Source organism: Megalobrama amblycephala, linkage group LG13 (assembly GCF_018812025.1).
Source record: "Megalobrama amblycephala isolate DHTTF-2021 linkage group LG13, ASM1881202v1, whole genome shotgun sequence".
In the NCBI taxonomy this organism is placed as follows: domain Eukaryota; kingdom Metazoa; phylum Chordata; class Actinopteri; order Cypriniformes; family Xenocyprididae; genus Megalobrama; species Megalobrama amblycephala.
In genome coordinates, this window is record NC_063056.1 from 38,624,734 (window position 1) to 38,647,787 (window position 23,054).

Consider the following 23,054-nt stretch of genomic DNA (forward strand, 5'->3'; position numbering starts at 1 on the left):
CAACAAACATATTAATTTAGGAGAGAGCACTGTGTGATATTTTACACTTTTTCACTAAATTATTTAAATGTACCTAAAATGATATTTAACCCTCTTGCATGAATTATGCAAAAGAAATCATTTAAAATATGTCTGGTTATTTTTTCATGCATAAGAAATGTTATTTTTGGGAATTGGGAGGACTTTTTTAATGTAAAGTAAATACTAAAAAAGAATTAATATGGAAAAAATGATCATTTAAAAAATAAATAATTTAAAAAATCTAAAAAAAAACATGGTAACTGTAATATTATTCAACAAACATATTAATTTAGGAGAATGTGTTGTGTGATATTTTACACATTTTCAGTAAATTGAGTAAGTTCTTATGTTTGGTTTAGTTTTTAAAGTTATATTTGGGAACTGGAAAGACTTTTTTGAACGTAAAGAAATACTGAAAAATAATTATCATGGATAAATGGATCATTGAAATATTCTTTAAAAAAAAAAAAAAAAGTAAATAAAAAAAACATGATAAATGCAATATTTTCCATAGTGGCTGCATCCGCGTCTGTTCCACTCCCACACGATGCTGCTTCAAGCCTTCAAACATATTTCCTCATGACAAATAATTTATATGAGTCTAAATGTTTTAAAATAGGGTTTACTCACTAACAAACGTGAATCATATTTTGGATGAAGGAAAAAAGCTTTTTGAGGGCAGATCTCCAGAGCAAAAATGCATCCTCCGCACGGCGAACAGCTCCAGAAAAAGATTTCGACTGCCAGGACATAGTGTGACAAAGAAAAGCTTTTATTGCTTTATTCAAAATTAACCATTTTATCGGCATCTTATGTGCTTGCAAAGCGAATGAATCACTTTAGTTGCCCTCGGGCAGGATTCATGTGTGTATATTGATTATTTGTGGATAGATAAACATCACACCACTTTTTCAGATGCTCATTTGGGGATCACGGCTTGTTTTTTCTGGCACTGTGCAGTCTTAAAGCAATCACCACTGGTCTGATTAGTCAGCTTAATGATCTAGTTAATGACCCGGACCTTATGAGCGAGTTGTAACGATTACAACACAGAAAGTTTCGTGCAGAGTTTCATGCTAGCGCTCATTCAATGACATCACAGTAATTGGCTATGAAACTTAGTCTGCAGATGCCATATTTTATTTAAAACAAGACATTGAGGGAGAGACGTGCAGTCCAAAAATAGCGCACAAAACAAACGTCCTTTGCCTTACAGCCTTGTTTTTATTCACATCAAGTGACTCGATTCTGTCTGCCACAAACTTGTTCGTCTCTTTCTTAGATGCAAGATAGATGAGGAGGTCACTCACAAGGCGTGGTTGAACCGCTCCAACATCTTATTTACGGGCACAGATAAGTGGTCCCTGGACTCCCGCGTCTCCCTGGTGAACAACAACAACAGCGATTTCTCCATTAAGATTGAGAGAGTGATGGTGGCAGACGAGGGACCCTACACATGCAGTTTCCAGGCCAGAAACCAGCCCCGTACGGCCCACGTCTACCTCATCGTTCAGGGTACGTTGATCTAAACCCTTTACAGTAGTGGCCAAAAGTGATGTCCGGAGGGGATATTTGCTTTTAATGACCCTACAAGTTTGATTAAACCATCAGAATATGAGGAAAATATGTTACATTGTTTAAATATTTTAAATTTGAGGGAAGAACCAAACACTGAACTTGGTTAAGGTATTTATCAGACAAAATTATTTGGCAGAAAAAAGGCAAACTACAGCTACAGGCTTTATTTTACTATGCAAAAGGAAATGACAGGAAAGCATTGACTACAACTTAATCAGTTATTAAATGGTTAGTTCACTCAAAAATGAAAATTTTGTCATTAATTACTCACCCTCATGTCGTTACACACCCGTAAGACCTTCGTTCATCTTCCGAATTAAGATATTTTTGATGAAATCCGATGGCTCAGTGAGGCCTGCATTGACGGCAAGATAATTAACACTTTCAATGTCCAGAAAGCTACTAAAGACATATTTAAAACAGGTCATGTGACTACAGTGGTTCAACCTTAATGTTATAAAGCGATGAGAATACTTTTTGTGTGCCAAAAAAAAACTAAATAACAGCTTTATTCAACAATATCTAGTGATGGGCGATTTCAAAACACTGCTTCATGAAGCTTTACGAATCTTTTGTTTTGAATCAGTGGTTCAGAGTGTGTATCAAACTGCCAAAGTCATGTGATTTCAGTAAACGAGGCTTCGTTATGTCATAAGTGTTTCGAAATTTCAGTGGTTCACCACTGGGGGGCGTGACTTTGGCAGATTCAAAACAAATGATTCGTAAAGTTTCATGAAGCAGTGTTTTGAAATCGTCCATCACTAGATATTGTTGAATAAATTCACTATTTTGTTTTTTTGCTGCACAAAAGGTATTCTCATCGCTTCGTAACATTAAGGTTGAACCACTGTAGTCACATGAACTGATTTAAATATGTCTTTAGTAGCTTTCTGGGCATTGAAAGTATTAATTATCTTGCTGTCAATGCAGGCCTCACTGAGCCATCAGATTTTATCAAAAATATCTTAATTTGTGTTCCGAAGATTAACGAAGGTCTTACGGGTGTGGAACGGAATGAGGGTGAGTAATAAATGACAGAATTATCATTTATGGGTGAAATAACCCTTTAATATTTTGTTGGTTCTCCCTTGTTCATGATTTCTTTGTATATGACAGCCTGGCCAAAAAATTATGTCTGCACAATGTTTCTTTGCATTATTATCACAAATTGACTCCATGCACAACTACGTAATATACTTACAAAAACACTTTTTTTTTTAATCACATTTGAGTGAAAGATGAAAATGTCAATTTTCTATGGAGTCAAATTAATGCCTTAAAGTTTTGCACAAAAATAAAGTTTTGCAAAACACAAAAAAGAATAATAAAAAATAAAAAATATAAAAAAAAAATAAATAAATAAAAAATAAAAAAATGTTTTGCAAACAAAAATAAAGAATTGCAAAGGAAAAATAAAGTATTGAGCAGAAAAAAATAAGTTTTGCAAACAAAAATAATAAATTGCAAAATAAAATAAAGTAGTGCAAAAATAAAAATATAATCAATTACAAAAATCAATGACAGCTGTAATCCTATTTTATCTTTGCCAAAGATTTTTCATGCTCAAACCTACTAAATCATTTGCAACGCTCATTTTATTCTGCGTTTCAGTCAAGCGTGCGCTCACGATACTGGTTTTCTTTTGCGCTGCACTTTTCTGTGCGGATCTCTTTATGGCACTGGTTTGACGTGGGGGTGGAGTCAAGAAACGGGGGCACGCCCCCGCGAAATGCATTGGAGGGGAACGTAATCAGCGACAGGTGAAATAATTCTTTGACATGGTTAAAAATAATGAATGGTTTGTTTTTGTTGGTTTGTTTAGCATATGTTGTCGCCAATTACGACCCCCTCCAATGCATTTCTTATAGTAATATGACCCGTTGCGCTCTGTCTCACTGCCTGTATCCACTTTTGTGTCCTTAAACATTCGTTTTTTGGGGTCGACAGCTTATAAAAACTTATTTCTGGGTTTTTTAGCTTGTTAGCTGTACACCTTGTCACACAGCAGCTTTTAGGCATTGTTCTGTTTTTTGTAATGAGTCAGAAAAGACAAGGAGGCAGCATCATGCATTACAAAGTCAATGGAGACGGTTGGATTGATTTTTCCCCCGGTTGGATTGTTTTTCCCCCGGTGGGCATGGTTTTCAGATTATAATAAATGCGCTCTGTCTCTATGTTTGATCTGTTCTGTTGCGATCTGCGTCTCCTGTCGATGACGTGTTTCGCGGGGGCGTGCCCCCGTTTCTTGACTCCACCCCCACGTCAAACCAGTGCCATAAAGAGATCCGCACAGAACAGTGCAGCGCAAACGAAAGCCGGTATAGTGAGCGCACACTTGACTGAAACGCAGAATAAAATGAGCGTTGCAAATGATTTAGTAGGTTTGAGCATGAAAAATATGTGGCAAAGATAAAATAGGATTACAGCTGTCATTGATTTTTGTAATTGATTATATTTTTATTTTTGCACTACGTTATTTTATTTTGCAATTTATTATTTTTGCTTGCAAAACTTATTTTTTTCTGCTCAATACTTTATTTTTCCTTTGCAATTCTTTATTTTTGTTTGCAAAACATTTTTTTATTGCTCAATTCTTTTTTTTGTTTTGCAAAACTTTATTTTTGTGCAAAACTTTAAGGCATTAATTTGACTCCATAATTTTCCTATAGACCGGACATCACTTTTGGCCACTACCGTACGTGTCACACAAACAAATGAACACAAAAGAACTGCAAAAATATGAATGGTTTTTAAAAGAGGTTTTTCAGAATAAAAATAACTGACAGAAATGTGTGTACATTTTGTGATCAGTATTTCTATGGAAGTCTGTAGAAACAATTCCAACTTTATATCTCACAGTTCTGACTTTTTTTTAAAGTTTGAATTAATCACACTTGTGACTTTATATCACACAATGCAACTTTATGTCTCACAAAAATGACTTTATATCTCTTGCAGTACAAATTTAAATCTCACAATGTAACATTATATCTTAAAATTGCAACACTGTATTTAAACTACCATTTGAAAGTTTTGGGTTAGTAAGTTTTTTTTTAAAGAAAACCAAGAATGCATTTATTTGATCAAACATACAGTAAAACTGTAATATTGTGAATTATCAACATAATATATAGTAAAGTGTAATTTGTTCCTGTGATCAAAGCTGAATTTTCAGCATCATTACTCCAGTCTTCAGTGTCACATGATCCTTCAGAAATCACTCTAATATGATGATTTGCAGAAACATTTCTGATTATTATCAATGCTGAAAACATGCTGCTTCATATTTTTGTGGAAACTGTGATACATTTTTTTTCAGGATTCTTTGATTAGAAAGTTCAAAAGAACAGCATTTAACATTATAAATGTCTTTACCTTTACTTTTGATTTAGATTTAATCATTTAGCAGACGCTTTTGTTCAAAGCGACTGACATTTGAGGAGAGCAATAGAAGCAGTTGAACCTACAAAAGAGCAACAATATGTAAGTACTGTGACAAGTCCCAGAGATCTATGTTATAACATAGATCAATTTAATGCATCCTCACTGAATAAAAGTATTCATTTCTTAAAAGAAAATTAAATCTTTCAGACCACAAACTTTTGAACGGTGGTGTAAATGCATAGCCATGAGAAGAAAAAAACTAAATTGTGAGATATAAAGTCACAATCCTTTTTACATTTTGATATATATATATAAGGCAGATATGGACTTTCACAGATTTCTGTCCATCCAGAAGAAAAACAATACAAATTATGCTTGAAACATGCATTTGAACAGTTGTCCTCATGGATGTCTATTTCATTTGCTTCTCTGTGTTTCAATCAAACAAACACCTTCTAAAGATTTTGTGCCACTAACCAGGGTAACTTTGACACATCCAGTGGCTATTTCTTCTTTGAAAATGCTTATTTACTTTCTTGATCAATATGCAAAGACTGAACAGACTGTCGGTGTGCCTAAGAATGGTTTAATTTCAGTACTCTGTGCATTAAAGTTAATGAGTTTAACATCAATTTTAGTGCTTCTCTTAAAAGTAAAGTACTTCTGTCAAAAATTCTGTTATTTACATCATTCAGAACACATTTAACTTTATTTCTGCTGTGGAACACAAAAGAACCATTTGCACAATATCCATACGAGTAATTCCTGTAACTCTTTCCCCGACAGCATTTTATTTTTAAGTTGCCAGTCAGCACCAGCACTGGATTTCCCGAAACCTTCTTAACTGTGTGTTGTTCTTAAATTATACCTTAAGCTGTACCTTAACGTTAATACGTGTTTCCCAAAACGTTCTTAGTTAAGTGTACCTTCTGTAAGTCATACTTTCATGAGGTTGGTCTGGAGCACTCTGAGCTATACCTTATCACTGTTGACAGTCAATACAAAAATAATTCTGAAGCTGTAATACACCCAGTGTTCGATTAGGATAATGGCAAAGAATAAAATGCAAAGATTCACTGATAAATTTAAATGTGCTTTGGTGCTGAACCAGAGACAGACGCGCACTCCGCTCTTGTCATGTATCACAACTGTTCAGTGTTTTTAACCTCATCAGGTTTATTTTAGTTTTCAGACATTTAAATACACATTTGAATTAAGTAGGCTACTGCATAAAAAAGACATTTATTGTTTGTTAAAATCAAATTACATACACTCATGTCTACGGAAGCTGCAACAATAACCCTTTCGGTTATATAATTTGACGAAGTGTTTTATTCATATCAGATACACATTGTGTATGAAACAATAAAGTTTACTCTATTCTTTTCCCAGTTCACCGGCCACATACTTTTATGTATTTCGGGGAAGATTTCGTAAATCCGACAGCTCTGAATTGCCATGCAAACTCATCGCCCAACAAAACACATTCACTTCCACATATTTTACAATCGGAATATATCATAAAATTTATGATATAGCTAACACGTTTGTGCATATTTTGAATAAAAAAATGAAGAAAAAAAAACTATATATAAACGCAATACCTACATGTCTGTCAGCTGCATGACGCGTCTCCAAGGAATTAAAACTTTGTTCTAAAATAACGGTCGCCTTAAACTCACGCTGATGGGGGCTCCGCGCCCCCAGAATATAGATCAATTACAATATAGATTTAGTTTGCAATTTGGATTACTTTTATAACATCCCATGAGTCCTGGTAAATGCAATTTCTACTTCTGAAGTGTTTCTTTTTATAAAGAACACTGATTTCTCGCATAACGCAGTGAAGCAGCCCCTGTATACAGGTGCTGGTCATATAATTAGAATATCATTAAAAAGTTCATTTTTTTATTGTAAATTATTTTTAAAAATGAAACTTTCATATATTCTTGATTCCCTACATGTAAAGTAAAACGTTTCAAAAGTTTTTTTTTTTTTTTTTTAATTTTGATGATTAGAGCATACAGCTCATGAAAGTCCAAAATCCAGTATCTCAAAATATTAGAATATTTCCTAAGATCAATCAAAAAATGGATTTTCAAAACAGAAAAGTTCAAGTTCTTTAAAGTATGTTCATTTGTGCACACTCAATACTTGGTCGGCAGCACATATTACAGCAAATGACTTGCTCCTAGTACAAATTACAGCATCAGTGAAGTGTGGCATGGAAGTGATCAGCCTGTGGCACTGCTGAGGCACTATTGAGCCTTCAGATCATCTGTATATTGCTGGATCGACTGTTTCTCATCTTTCTCTTGAAAATATCCCATAGATTCAGGGGTCAGGTATGTTGGTTGGCCAAAAAAGCACAGTAATATCATGGTCAGCAAACCACTTGGAAGTGGTTTTTGCACTGTGGGCAGGTGCTAAAGTCCTGCTGGAAAAGGAAATCAGCATCTCCATAAAGCTTGTCAGCAGATGGAAGCATAAAGTGCTCCAAAATCACCTGGAAGAAGCTTGGATTCTGTGCCTCTCCAGTCTTCCTTCAGACTCTGGGACCATGATTTCAACATGAAATGCAAAATTTACTTTTATCTGAAAAGAGGACTTTCGACCACTGTTCACTGTCCAGTTTTTTTTTCCTCCTTAGCCCAGGTAAGATGCTTCTGACGTTGTTTCTGTTTCAGAAGTGGCTTGGTAGTCCTTTTCCTGAAGATGTCCGAGTGTGGTGGCTCTTGATGCGCTGACTCCGGCTTCATTCGACTCATTGTGAAGCTCTCCCAAGCGTTTGAATCGGCTTTACTTGACGGTATTCTTAAGCTTGCGGTCATCCCTGTTGCTTGTGCACCTTTGCCTACCCAATTTCTTCCTTCTAGTCAACTTTGCATTTAATATGCTTTGATATTTCACTCTGTAAACAGCCACCCCATTCAGTAATGACCTTCTGTGACTTACTCTCTTTGTGGAGGGTGTCAATGATTGTCTCCTGGACCATTGCCAAGTCAGCAGTCTTCCCCATTAGTGTGGTTTCAAAGAACAAGAGATACCCGGAATTTATACTGTAGGGATGGTCATTTAATGAAACTCAAATGTAAATATTCTAATATTTTGAGATACTGGATTTTGGACTTTCATTAGCTGTACGCTCTAATCAACAAATTAAAAAAACAAAAAAAAAAAACTTTTGAAATGTTTTAATTTACATGTAGGTAATCTAGAATAAATGAAAGTTTCATTTTTTTTTTAAATCATTTACAATAAAAAAAATGAACTTTTTCATGATATTCTAATTATATGACCAGCACCTGTAGAGTGAATTATTGATTCTCGAGCCATCGATATCATCCAATTCAGCACCAGCGCCATGGACAGCACCTGGTAACATCGCACTTAAGAAGATAAACCTTAAGCAACCTCCTAAGTGATAGTTCGGGGAACACGCCTAGAAACGGTATATCTTCAGTGAAGGTCTACCTTTAGAGTCTTCGTAGCGCGCTAAGAGACAACGTTATTGGGAAATCCAGCCCTGGATTTTTGAGTGTATTCACATCAGTCAGTATATCAAAAGAAAGAGCCTCTGCTTATAAACATTTTATTCTAGCTTCATTCATTCTCAATTCGAGGAAATGAAATAGTAAATAGAGTGCACGATTTAGAAAATCGAGGAAACGAAATAGTAAATAGTGCGCATGATTTAGCAAATCGAGGGAACGAATAGTAAATAGTGCGCATGATTTAGCAAATCGAGGAAACGAAATAGTAAATCGTCCGCACAAACTAGCAAATCGAGGAAACAAAATAGTAAATCGTCCGCACAATTTAGCAAATCGCAGGAACGAAATAGTAAATAGTGCGCACGATTTAGCAAACCGAGGAAACAAAATAGTAAATCGTCCACATGATTTAGCAAATCACGGGAACGAAATAGTAAATTGTTTGCACGATTCAGCAAATCGAGGAAGTGAAATAGTAAATCGTCCGCGCAGTTTAGCAAATTGAGGGAACAAATAGTAAATAGTGTGCACGATTTAGCAAATCACGGGAACAAAATAGTAAATCGAGTGCATGATTTAGCAAATTGAGGGAACAAAATAGTAAATCGTCCCGCACGATTTAGCAAATCGAGGGAACGAAATAGTAAATCGAGTGCATGATTTACCAAACCGAGGGAACGAAATAGTAAATCGAGTGCACGATTTAGCAAATTGAGGGAACGAAATAGTAAATCGAGTGCATGATTTAGCAAATTGAGGGAACAAAATAGTAAATCGAGTGCACGATTTAGCAAATTGAGGGAACGAAATAGTAAATCGAGTGCACGATTTAGCAAATTGAGGGAACGAAATAGTAAATCGTCCCGCACGATTTAGCAAATCGAGGGAACGAAATAGTAAATCGAGTGCATGATTTACCAAACCGAGGGAACGAAATAGTAAATCGAGTGCACGATTTAGCAAATTGAGGGAACGAAATAGTAAATCGAGTGCAAGATTTAGCAAATTGAGGGAACAAAATAGTAAATCGAGTGCACGATTTAGCAAATTGAGGGAACGAAATAGTAAATCGAGTGCACGATTTAGCAAATCGAGCGAACAAAATAGTAAATTGTGTGCACAAATGAACAAATCGAGGGAAAAAAATAGTAAATTGTGTGCACAAATGAGCAAATCGAGGGAACGAAATAGTACATCGTGCACACGATTTAGCAAATTGAGGGAACGAAATAGTAAATCATGCGCATGATTTAGCAAATCGAGCGAACAAAATAGTAAATTGTGTGCACAAATGAACAAATCGAGGGAAAAAAATAGTAAATTGTGTGCACAAATGAGCAAATCGAGGGAACGAAATAGTACATCGTGCACACGATTTAGCAAATTGAGAGAACGAAATAGTAAATCATGCGCATGATTTAGCAAATCGAGCGAACAAAATAGTAAATTGTGTGCACAAATGAACAAATCGAGGGAACAAAATATTAAATTGTGTGCACAAATGAACAAATCGAGGGAACGAAATAGTACATCGTGCACACGATTTAGCAAATTGAGGAAACAAAATAGTAAATCGTGTGCACGATTTAGCATATTGAGGGACAAAATAGTAAATCGAGCGCATGATTTAGCAAATCGAGGGAACGAAATAGTAAATCGTGCATACAAATTAGCAAATCGAGGGAACGAAATAGTAAATCGTGCACACAAATAAGCAAATCCAGGGATCCGGAGATGCTGTACTATTTCAGAAGATGCGTAATAGCGCCCCTACCGTATAACAGTGAAAACATGGATTGCCAGAAAAACTCGTCAGTGGCAGGGAAGCGTTGTGTCATAATGATATAAAATCTAATCAATGGTGGGAAAAGAGTTAATGGCAGTACCAAGAAAACAAGAGGGCTTGACACAGATGTAATCAGGATCAGAGGGATCAGAGGGGTGGTTATGCTCAGTAATCTTTAGGTTGACCGGCTGTGTGGGGCAGAAATGGGCCGTACCGACTGTCACGTCAACAGCAACATGAGTAAGATCTTCAGCGATCCTGACTGACGTGATTTATTGGCAGCAGACCCCTCCGCTGATGGATTGCTAGCATCCCTCCCTTTACTTCAACCCCAACCCAACCCCGCCGGCTGAAAGTTGTCAATTGTTATGTATATCACGCCGTGCACGGTGCATTTTCCTGTTGCACAAGATTGAAAATATCAAAGTGAATTAGGGCTGCATGGTATTGGAAAAAACTGACATTGAGTTTTTATAGCGATATAAAAAAATACAGGAAGTTTTATCTGATGACTTGAATAGCTCTATTTGGAAAGAATGAATAATTCTAGAATGATTAGCATGATTTTGCTGGGGAGTGAAAGCCATAAACTCGCAAATAGTCAGTATTGTGAGTCGCAGTTACCTTTTTTATTTAGTTTTCATAGGTCACATTCACACTGTTTTTGACCAATTCGATTATTTATTATAGTTATTAAATAAATTAAACAAAATATCAAATATAGTAATAGCAAATATATAGTAATAAAACTATTGTAGTGTAAAATAACATTAAAATTAAAAACACTAATATTTACATCTTCATTTCTTCATTTTTCAAACAGTATATCAAGCCTTTATTTTGATGGGTTGCTGGAAAATAAATAAATGCACTGCCAGTTTGTTGTATATATTTATTTACATGCGTGCAGCTCACAGTAAATGAACCAAGCCATTCTGAGACTGAAGCACTTGCTGCATCCCAATTCGCCTATACTATGCCCTAAAAGTATGTACTGTTTTTGTGAAGAAAAAGTACATACTTCTGAGTGTGTAGCAGAAGAGTAGGCAAGCTTTGGGACACACTGCTTCGTCATAATTGCATCTTTAACGGATAACTCTGACAAATCCTGTCACCATTTAAACTGCCCCGTCAATCATCTTGTCACAGTTAAAATCCTCCACATTCAATTTAATTTCCTACCGTTTCGGACAGAAATGTAGTTGCACGTTGATCTGCCAGTCAGGTGTCTTTCCTTATGTGTTTGCATAATGATGCCTTTAAAAGTTAACCAAACAAATCTTTATAAAAGTTCACAATGCTGTTGCTGTTGTTTTTATTCATGTTTGAAGTTCTAATCAAATCCTCGTCCAACACGCAATGGGTTGTGAGCAATATTAGCCGTTAAAACATGCACGGATCTGCACTTCGGATTCTAAACGGAAAAATTAGACCATCCGGGATTCTTTGGAATACTCATTTCAACATTCTACAATTTGGAACACATTAATTCTAATTTCGAATAGTATTTAGGACTGATAGTATGCGAACTGGGATGCAGCAACTGCATTATGAACAACATGTGCAGAACCTAAAGTGAAGAATATTTGATAGAATGCTGCTCGGCTGGTACAAAAAGGGGGAGCATGTTCAAAATGCATCTCAAGCGCATTGTTGGCCGACCGGCAGGCCAGAACCATCTTACCAAACACAGGCGTTTTTATCTGCCACACGGAGCTTTGCAGACAGATGACCATATTTGCTCGATACCATTGTGCCCTCAATTTTAGTCTTAGTGCGATATGAGTGAAAATAATTACACCCCCCAGTCACTCCTCCAACAGGAAGGCATCTGCTTTGGGTCCAATCTTAAGTTTATCGTCGGAAGTATTTCGCCCTGTTAGAAAACTGAAAAATGGACTGCTTGAGAATGCCTCGCAGGCCAAATCTTTGGCCATCTTCATTAAAGCTCTGATCACAGGCCATTTAAATTCAAGGACCAGCTCATTATCCATCCGGCATTATGCATTGCCCTCTGCTTTGGGAATTTAGTTCAAAACAGCTGATTGGAATCATTTATACACCCTGAAACAAACAACCCGTCTCGAGCAAATTTATTCAGCTTTTTTTTTTAAACTAAGGTTGATTTTTGACATCAGTTAAGCCATGATATATTAACTTTAATCATAATTAAAAACTGTTTTGCAGTGCCGGCCCGGATAGTGAACATCTCGCAGGATAAATCCGTGAATGAAGGCGATGACGTGAGCCTCTTTTGCCTGGCGGTGGGCAGACCGGAGCCCACCGTGACCTGGAAGGACTTCAAATGTGAGTATTACTGCGGCCATTTTCTTTATTGGTCATACTGTAAATGAAGGTCAAGTTTAAAGGGATAGTTCACCCCAAAAATGAGAATACTGTCATCATTTACTCACCCTCAATCCTGTATGAATTTTTTTCTTCTGCTGAACACAAAAGAAGATATTTTGAAGAATGTCGGTAACCAAACAGTTGATCAGTGTTGCGTTGCCAATGCATGGTTTTCCCGCAGAATTAGGCTACTTTAACAGTGTTACTGCAGGTTGAAGTGACCCCAATAACGTGATATTTAGCCCCTGGAATGCTAATTTTACCAGGGGAGCCCTGCCAAAAAAGCACGGATTTTACTCCACTGGACATGATTTTTACCGTAGGACACCTCTGAAATGTGATTGGGCTCATTTGGGGCTAGTTTTGAGTAGCAATTGGGCAGGTTTTGTTACAAAAACCTGGCAACCCTGCAGTTGATGATGTATTTTTTTCCCATACTATGGAAGTCAGTGGGGTCCATAAACTGTTTGGTTACCCATATTCTTCAAAATATCTTCTTTTGTGTTCAGCAGAAGAAAGAAACTCATACAGGTTTGGAACAACTTGAGGGTGAGTAAATGATGACAGAATTTTCATTTTTAGGTGAACTATCCCTTTAAGCGCATTGCATTGTGGGATACTGTTTACTTAATATGTACTTAACATTTTATTTTGGTGGAAATATGTGTAATTGTCATGAAATTACATTTTTTAATGGTCCTAAAATATGCTTTGTTTTATTAATGCAAAATATATATTTTTTTCTTTTGATTTTGTGGACCAACTTTTATTTTGGTGTAGTTATCATGAAGATTATTTTTTAAATGGTCCGTAAAAAATGCTGTTTTATTTAATCAAAATATAATTTCTTATGTTTTTTTTTATTATTACTTTTTGGTGAAATTTTGTGGTTTCATGTTGGTATAAATATGTGTAATTTTCATTAAATGCAAAATGGTCTTAAAAAAAGACCTTTTTTAATATATATTTATATAACAGTTCTTTCTGGTTCTCAAATCTGATTGGCTGATAGCCGTGCAATATTTTAGTGATAAAAGCACTCTTACCTTTTCACCATTTGTATCACTCCTCCGAGCAAATCCACCATATTTTTTACAAATACTACACTTGTTATACTACGAACTGTAGTTTTAAGAGATTTTTTTAGGTGAGAATGTAGTTGTTTAGACCTGAAATATGTGACTCATATTTAATTATAGCGCCTATTTTACAATTTGTTTAGACGTTTTCGGAGATGCGAGCTCCAAGCCGTCAGCGACCGTTCAGTGCTCGAGTACCCGCCGAGAACAGCTTTATCTTGGCCAGTGCTTCTGGGATTTGCTGCTGTGACTTATATGTGATACAATTCATATTGGGTATATAACACAGGCAATCTTTGGTCTTATTAATCTGTTACTTGTTCCTGAGCACATCGAATTGTGCTATGTTAAATTTGATAATTTAATATTAAGGCTATATTTAACTTACATCCTCTATAGTATGTGTGTACTACACATTTTGACGAATGTTGTATGGGTATTTCATACATAAAATGTGCATACTGTACACAATACACTGCAGAAATACTAGTAGTTGCATGCAATTATGAGTTTAGTCTAAGTGATTTACAGCTCAGATTTCATTATAGTTAATTACAGCTACAACCAAGGGTGATAATTGTCAACATGTGCCGTCATCCTCTTTGCCACCATTATTGTTCTGCTGCAATATTAATAATTATGGTTATCATTAACATACTATTTATAACTTTCATTATCGCTGATATTAGCTGCATTCATTTCGAGTGGTCGTGATGAAACTCATAACAGGACAGGCATTTTTGTTTAATCTTTTCACAATATGATTACTGGACACGGTAGGGATCATCATTTACTGTCATTTATTTCTCAATTGATGCTTAGTCCTTTGAAATCAACTCAAGAGTCACTCCGCCTGGAAACAGACCAGCTTCACATGAATAGACCAGCTGAGCTCAGATACTAAACCTCTAGTGTGTCCGTGTAGTGTACACTCGCCATATCTGTGACTGTATTTTGCTCATTGAAGGGATCCGGTCACAAATGGTCAGCTGAGCAGATGGCAGATAGTATTACATGCGTCTCAAATCCGTCCAATGACCATTTATGATTCGTCAATTATGAGTCTGTTGAGAATGTGCCTGTTTCACTCCAAAATCAAACAAATTCAGTTACATTTATGCATTTGCCAGGCAAAAATGAGAGTGCATTTGGGATACGAATTTTATCACTGACCTTGAGCGTGGCATTGTTAACATCAGGTTTTACCACTTACAGGAACACAAAAATTAAGTCACAATTAAGCATTTTTTCCCCCTGTAAATTCTCATTACTGTAATGCAAAAACTATACCGTAATGAAAAAAAAAAAAAAATTAACTTAAATGTAACTTTAATGTGTAGATAAACACTCACACCCATCTGTTCACCCATGGGCGTGCTGGTCTGAAAACAAGGTGGGTTCAGGTGCATTGTTGGCGTGTTGCTATTTTGAGGCAACTGAAAACGACTGCGCCATTGACCAACAAAAACCTGGTCTAAAGTCAATGGCGCAGTATTTTTTGTTGCACAACTGCTCTCTCTGGCTCAGCGGAAGATCTGAATGTTCGCTGTGATCGTACTTGTCAAAGCTTTAATAGACATAGTCGAATCGTTGTCATTTAGGAATAAGATGTGGGTGTTTGAATAGAGATTGCAATCTTTCAAAAGGGACCTATAATGCCTCTTTTCACAAGATGTAATATAAGTCTCTGGTGTCCCCAGAATGTGTCTGTAAATGTGTCTGTAAATGTCAAGCTTGTCAAATTTGCCCCTATTTGGGTGTGAGCAAAAACATGCCGTTTTTGTGTGTGTCCCTTTAAATGCAAATGAGCTCTGCTTTCCAGAAGAGGGCGGAGCTTTAACAGCTCAACAACAACAAAGCTGGAGAATCTCACGCAGCCAAAATGAGGATTGTCAGTAACGGTGTTCAGCCTTACATTGTTCAAACCGGAGTCGACACTGATGGAGAGACTCAGGAAGAAGTTACAACTCTAACAGTGATCAGATCACTTGAGATGGATGTTAATGTTAGGTGTAAACAAGGTCAAGGTGATCTAGTCATGACAGGAATGTGTCAAAAGAAGAGATTTTTCTTTTATAATATCTGCTTTGAGTCTTTAGTTTCAATAGTGATGAATTGAATAATCCAGTCTATTGGTTTGTGTCTATCAAGTTGAAAATGCGAATGTAAACTTTTTTTAAAATGTATCATATTATTTTAGATAATTACATATTATTGCATATATTACTTTTTTCCATTGCATCAGCAAAAATAACCACATTGTGATATATGCCCTTTTCATGATATAAAATTACTCCTACTCTGCATAAAATCGTAGCCATAGCTCCTGTGGTCCTTGTCTGCAGATCTCTCATCTGCGCTTTTCCCCACTCAGCACTTCCTCTACACCTCATAACCCACCGGCACGGCAGAAATAAAGAGAGGGGCGTTAAGCGGGACAGAAAGAGCCACATTGTTATTCAGTGCGAGTCACTGCAGTGGAGCGATTGGTTGCCAGCAGCAGGGCGAGAAATTGGGCGTGTAGATTAGGCCGGAGAAACAGAAAGCCATCTGGACATGTACATCACAGTGTAGGGAAGCAGACAGGGTGCCATGACATCACAATCACATACCTGTCCGTCACTGACAGGTGACACGCCCACTCTGTCGACACACTGTAGCGCTGAGTGACTAACCAGGAGCTTACGTCGCACATGCACGTCCAAACGGATTGAAACCGGCGTTAATCACACATTCGACAGGTCAGTTTCATTCATTAGACTGACCACCTACACACATTCTGTCCAGTACGTTAACTAGCTGTACACCTCCGTGTTTTGTGAGTAACAACCGTGTTTAGATGCAAAATAAATTATAGAATCACTCCTGAAATTGTGAAAACGGACATAGTGATTAGCATACACTCGTAAAGTCAGCATGAAACAGAAGTTGCAGTAGCCTTTGTGACTTATATCCAAGTGAAACAGCTTCTGGAATGAGGAAAAAATGACTGTGTTTCATTCTCGGGAATGGATTTGACTATATAGAGGCAGGTCTGAAGGGCAGACTGCGTCTGAAATCACATACTCTCTTGAGTAGGTTGCGTCGCTTCACTGCCATTCACAAATCCTCTCCCGTGGCCTCATGGGATAGTAAAGTGTCCATCATATGCACACTTCAGAATCTCGCCAGAAGTAGTAGGTCATCCGGGTGCTTTTTGACTACCCTTTAACGAGTACTGTGAATTCGGACACACTTCTTTTGTCAAATACTGTTTTTCGCCTACTATATAGTAGGGAAGTATGCAATTTTGGACTCAGCCCCAACCTGCAGTCAGTTGTGGAGGATATTGAGTCCCACTCTCCGCCAAGACACACGACATGAAGGGATGCTGTTTTTCGAGTGCATATGAGTTAATAATAATAATAATATTAATAATAATGTGCATGGATAAATCATTCATAATAAACATGGCAACAGTCTGTTACAAAAAAAGAATTGTCCATTTTGACTTCATGGTGACTTTAAGAAAAAATGTTCAATGAGGTTTTAAATGGAACACTAGGGTTCTTGACTTGATTTTAAAGAACCCTTTATGCTACAAAGTTTCTATATAAGGAGAAATATCTCAAATTATTGCATAATACTTTCAGGTTTTTTCCATTTTTTCTAGTGATAAAGTATGTTTACAATCTTTTAAATTCATAAAATTTAATTAAGTCAAAATTAATTAAGACTAAATCCATAAAATGATTCCATGATAGGAACCCCAAAAGATTCTATATAGGAAGAACCCTTTACGGATCCATTTAGAACCTGTTCTTCTAAGAGTGTATGGTTTGTCATCTCATGGTTGTGAACAAGAAACACATTTAAGCATTTGGCAGTCAAAAATTAGTGCATTTGGAATACATATTCCTTGAAAAAAATAAACCGATGACCTCAGCATTGTTAGCATCATGGTCTACTAGTTGAGTTACAGGAACAGAAAAGAAACTGCATATTTTTACAGACTGCCCAAACCTAAAAAAAGAGAAGCAAATGGATCACTGCAATTCACAGAAGCGACTGGACTGGACAATGTAGGGAAATGCGGATTTGCAGTTATCATTTTGTGTCAATATGTTGAATTATGAGGTCAAATCATACCCTATATATTGTGTTGACAACTCATCAATTAAATATTTACCATCTTATATTCTGCATAATTGGATGTTTTTAAATAAACACTGACAAAAACTAAGTTTTAGGGCTGGACAATAAGACGATATATGTTACATTGATATAAGTGATTTAGACCTACCTATATTGTATTTATATAAAGCTTTCACAGGCAAATTTGCTTTATGTATTTCCCCAGCAAATCAGGCACATATAAATGTAAGGAAACACGATTCCTGTTTGCATGTCAATATCCATGGATTACTGGATTTTTGGTATGTTGTAACAGGAACACTAGAGTACAAACTTTAGTTTAATTCGTTTTACTCGTGTTTTACTTGCGTTTTCCCTATTAAACCCAGTCATGCGGCAGGCTCTTTTGCCACTCAGTCCAGCTGAGGGGGGATAGGGATGTCAATGCATACCCTCTATATATTATAAATGATTTATCCATGCACATCATTTGTTTAAAGGTGCCCTAGAATTAAATATTGAATTTACCTTGACATAGTTGAATAACAAGAGTTCAGTACATGGAAATGACATACAGTGAGTCTCAAACTCCATTGTTTCCTCCTCCTTATATAAATCTCATTTGTTTAAAAGACCTCCGAAGAACAGGCGAATCTCAACATAACACTGACTGTTACGTAACAGTTGGGATCATTAATATGTACGCCCCAATATTTGCATATGCCAGCCCATGTTCAAGGCATTAGACAAGGGCAGCCAGTATTAACGTCTGGATCTGTGCACAGCTGAATCATCAGACTAGGTAAGCAAGCAAGAACAACAGTGAAAAATGGCAGATGGAGCGATAATAACTGACATGATCCATGATAACATGATATTTTTAGTGATATTTGTAAATTTTCTTTATAAATGTTTTGGTAGCATGTTGCTAATGTACTGTTAAATGTGGTTAAAGTTACCATCGTTTATTACTGCATTCACGGAGACAAGAGCCATCGCTATTTTCATTTTTAAACACTTGCAGTCTGTATAATTCATAAACACAACTTCATTCTTTATAAATCTCTCTAACAGTGTGTAATGTTAGCTTTAGCCACGAAGCACTATCAAACTCATTCAGAGTCAAATGTAAACATCCAAATAAATACTATACTCACATGATCCGATGTATGCACGCAGCATGCATGACGAACACTTTGTAAAGATCCATTTTGAGGGTTATATTAGCTGTGTGAACTTTGTTTATGCTGTTCAAGGCAAGCGCGAGCTCCGGGGGTGGGGGAGCACGAGAATTAAAGGGGCCGCAACCTATATATCGGTGCATAGTTAATGATGCACCAAAATAGGCAGTTAAAAAAATCTATGGGGTATTTTAAGCTGAAACTTCACAGACACATTCAGGAGACACCTTAGACTTATATTACATCTTTTAAAAAGAAGTTCTAGGGCACCTTTAAATTAATGTGCTTCATAAACTTGAATGATTTTCCCTCCCTCTTGCAGCAACATCTCTTGTCTGATGACGAGGGCGGGGCAACCTGTCACTCACATGAGATCCACCAATAGCAAACCACAACCATCTAATCAATTCCCCACAGACAAAAATCAAGCCCCGCCCTACATTTGTTCTTGTTTGAGAAGCCATTTGCAACTTTGGTTTCATGCCGACTTTAAGCACATTTTCTGCAAATTCTCATTATTGTAATGCCAAAACTATACCATATAATGTAAAGAAAATAAGGATATATTATTTAAACTTGTAATTACTGTAATTAAAAAAAAAAAAGCTGAAAATTCAAAAGGAAAAAAATTATATATGCTCTAATATATAATTATATAAAGTAATATATGCAATAATAGCATGCAAACATGAAAAAAAAAAATGTTTCTGAAATGATTATGCATATTTACATTAAATCATGGTATGATTACATAGACACAAAAAGTGTCCCAATCAACCCTGAATTCACCCTATGTATTTTTGTTTTTTTATTTGTATTATTTAACACTGATCTAGATCCAGTAGGAATCCCTGTTTGATTCCATCCAGCCATTTGAATGTAATTCTAAAGCTGATTTTGTCATTTTCCAGCTGTAGTGGAGCAAAAATGCGTCTGGCCACATGGGAATGTGCTTGCCACAACTGTGAGAAATAAATACAAATAACATCTTATAAGTAAGCATCCCAGTTGGAAGTGTGCAAGACATACCAGTCTTTTTACCTGTAAACCCTTTTTGTCAGGATAAGATTATTTTCTCCTCCCCAGCGGGTTGAAATAGGTGCTCAGAAGGCCTGACGAAGATGTCACGGGGGAATGATATTTATTACGCTAATGGAATGAGTGAATAACATTGCTGTAAACCGCAGCGTGTGCTCAGTCGGGTGGTGTCGGCAGCTGCAAATAATCCTCTCCAGTTCAGTAGCTGTGCTAATAATCCCCCGGAATAATCTTCAATTAGAAAAGGTGCCGAATTTGTGGCATAAAGTCCTGGTGGTTGTGAATTAAAAGGTGTGCGGTTGCCTTTGTGATTGGCTGAGGCCAGAGAGACACTACTAAGAAGTGGATTATTCTGGTTGACACTGAGATTTTTGTGTGCTGTTAATAGTCAGCAGTCTGACTATAAAGAACAAAGTATGCTTGCATGAATCCGTTCTCGCTGTCATTGTTATACTAATAACATCCACTTTCATCACACAGAGGCAAATCCACCTTTGTCCCTGTAACTATAGATTTCTGTTGTTGTCTGTTTCGTCTCGCTAAAGGGAAAGAAGTGCCTTGGAGGTGCGAGACAGTCTTTTTGTAGTTCACAATGGCCGGTAAATAAAGCTCAGTGACGCATTACCCGACACACGTTCTGTGATGTTTATCTGAGGGCGACGCAGACATGAGTTTCTTATCAAAGCCTTTCAGTTTATTCCGCGGACCGTTTGTCACTCGCCTCCTCCTTTCATTGCTCTTGTTAAATAAATAAATTTTATTCTGTTGAAATTAATTTTAATCAAGGTGAAGTGTGCGATTTCTGCTCCAGTTGAGGCACCAAACTGAATTGCAAACACAACTGGAAAATAGAGTTCATCACATGAATTTTATTTTGAAGTGTGAAGGTTACATAAGCTCTGAAGAGAGGTGTGAAGTGTGAAGGTTGTATGGAGTTTGACAGCAGGCTTTATATAGGCTGTGTATTGAGACATGGTAGTTGTTAAGGTCTTATGAGAGGATCTGAGCATCAAGATAAGCAGTGTCTCATTTTGAAGGTTGCATCCTCTGGAGATCACATTTGTCGGCTTCATACGTCACAGCATATAGATATACAGAAAGTGTAAAAGTGTATACTAGATAATGTGAATAAATGTAAATATAAATATTTAAAGGGGTCATGAAGGGAGTTTTATTGTTTTATAATGTTTCCTGGGGTGCACTTATAATGTTAGTTTGCTTTTTGCATTAAAATTTGTTATAATTTAGAAATAAAAGGCATTTTTCTTACCCTGATTTTAGCGCTCTGTTTTAAGGGGCGTGTCTGCTGTGAGACTTCAGTGTAAACGCCCACTGCTGTGATTGGCTGACATGTTTGCATATGAAATAGCTCAGTATTACTCTCTCTTTTAGCACGTTTTTACTATTACAGCTCTCAAGGTTAACTAATCGTGAAAAGTGGTGATTATAGCATTACATTTAAATCTATGGTATTATATTTAGATCGTGGCATGAAAGGTTGCAGTGATGAACATTGTAGCCGATCACAGACATGTTGTTGAGATCATGAAAGCAGTGATCTTGTCAGTTTCTGCACACTAACGAATGCTTTCATCATAACTAACAGTGCAAACATGATGTAACTAAGAGATTCGTTGAATAAAACGGGAGTTTTGGCGCAAGTCCAGAACTTAGTCACTGATAAACTCACACTGTTTGATTGACAGCTCCAGCGATTGTAAAGGGAGCGTTCTTTGATCGCTTTCTATATATAATTTAATCACAGTTTAAATAACAGATTATTTTCATCCTACTAAGAGAAACAACGTAAAGTTGAGCGTTTAGTCACTGGTTTGATTTACTGACACACAGACAAAGATCATCTGACTGTACATGAATCATTAATATCAGATCAGGCATTAGAATGAACACAGTTACTGACATGTTGTTGCATTACTGTCGAGTCCATATCGTAAAAGTCTGTTTGCACCGAAATGCGATTGCTTTACCAAAGAATCCACAGTGAAATGTACCGAATACAAATAAATAAAGCTCAACTGAAAATAAATAACCATATTCCTGCATTAGGATCCTTTGAAAGGTAATGTTATTTTAGTCCTGTATCGCTCTTCTCTCCTCCTCATCTCACTAACACACCAGTGGGCGGGGCTAACGTTCCAATGATGAAGTAGGCATTGATTTCTTCTGCGGAGGCGGAGTTTCACCTATCTAGGCACATTGCACAATGAGTTGTTATCTGCGCTTGATTTCTCAGTTCATGACCCCTTTAAATATAAATGTTTGTAGACTATTGCAAAGGTGTTTTGAGTTTCTAGTGAGTTGCAATGCAGTTTTCTAAGAATTTCTGAGTAATAGCTAGGCAATCTACAGTAGTGGCCAAAAGTATATATTTGTTTTTTACGATCCTACAAGATCAATTAAACCATTTAAAATATGAGAAAAATATACAAAACGCTAAACTCGGTTAAGATAATTATCTGATGAAATTATTTGGCAAAAAAGGCAAACTACAGCTACAGGTTTTATTTTACTATGCAAAAAGATGCACAAAAAAAAAAAAAAAAAGCTCACGGGAAAAGCATACATTGACTACAACATAATCAGTTATTATGTTGTCTGGCCAAAAATTATTATCAGTCTGGCCAAAAATGATGTCGGCACAATTTGGCATAGCAAAATATGCTTACAAAATCGTTTTGCAGGAATGGCACACTTCACCTTGAACACTGTTGAAATAAACTTGGGATCGGGTGAAATGGTTAAATCGTTTAGTCATTTTAGCGGATGTAGAATAGTGGTTAAAGAGCCGGGTTCAAATCAGTGAATTCCCGTGTCACCATTGCGCTCCAGGGCAAGATATTCAACAGCCGGTTACTCCTTGAGACCCGTCCCTTGTGGTACACCGACCGAGAGTCGCTTCGGATAAAAAACATCCACTACATGATGAATAAGGAGAGTCGTTCTCCCTCAGTGTCCTCAGGCTTTTTCTTATTTAATATGACAGTGTGAAACAATGCTCCTGGTGCACCTG

General features: G+C 36.6%; 1 protein-coding gene across 1 annotated transcript in view; it reads left to right on the forward strand.

Annotated features, from left to right (window-relative positions):
• Positions 1 to 1,280: 1,280 nt before the first annotated feature.
• Positions 1,281 to 23,054, forward strand: part of iglon5 (IgLON family member 5) — a 43,222-nt gene continuing 21,448 nt past the window's right edge. Inside the window, exons 1-2 of the mRNA XM_048152712.1 lie at positions 1,281 to 1,536; positions 12,451 to 12,570. Coding sequence (XP_048008669.1) covers positions 1,452 to 1,536; positions 12,451 to 12,570 — 205 coding nt within the window. The 5' untranslated portion in view covers positions 1,281 to 1,451. The remainder of the gene's footprint in view (positions 1,537 to 12,450; positions 12,571 to 23,054) is intronic.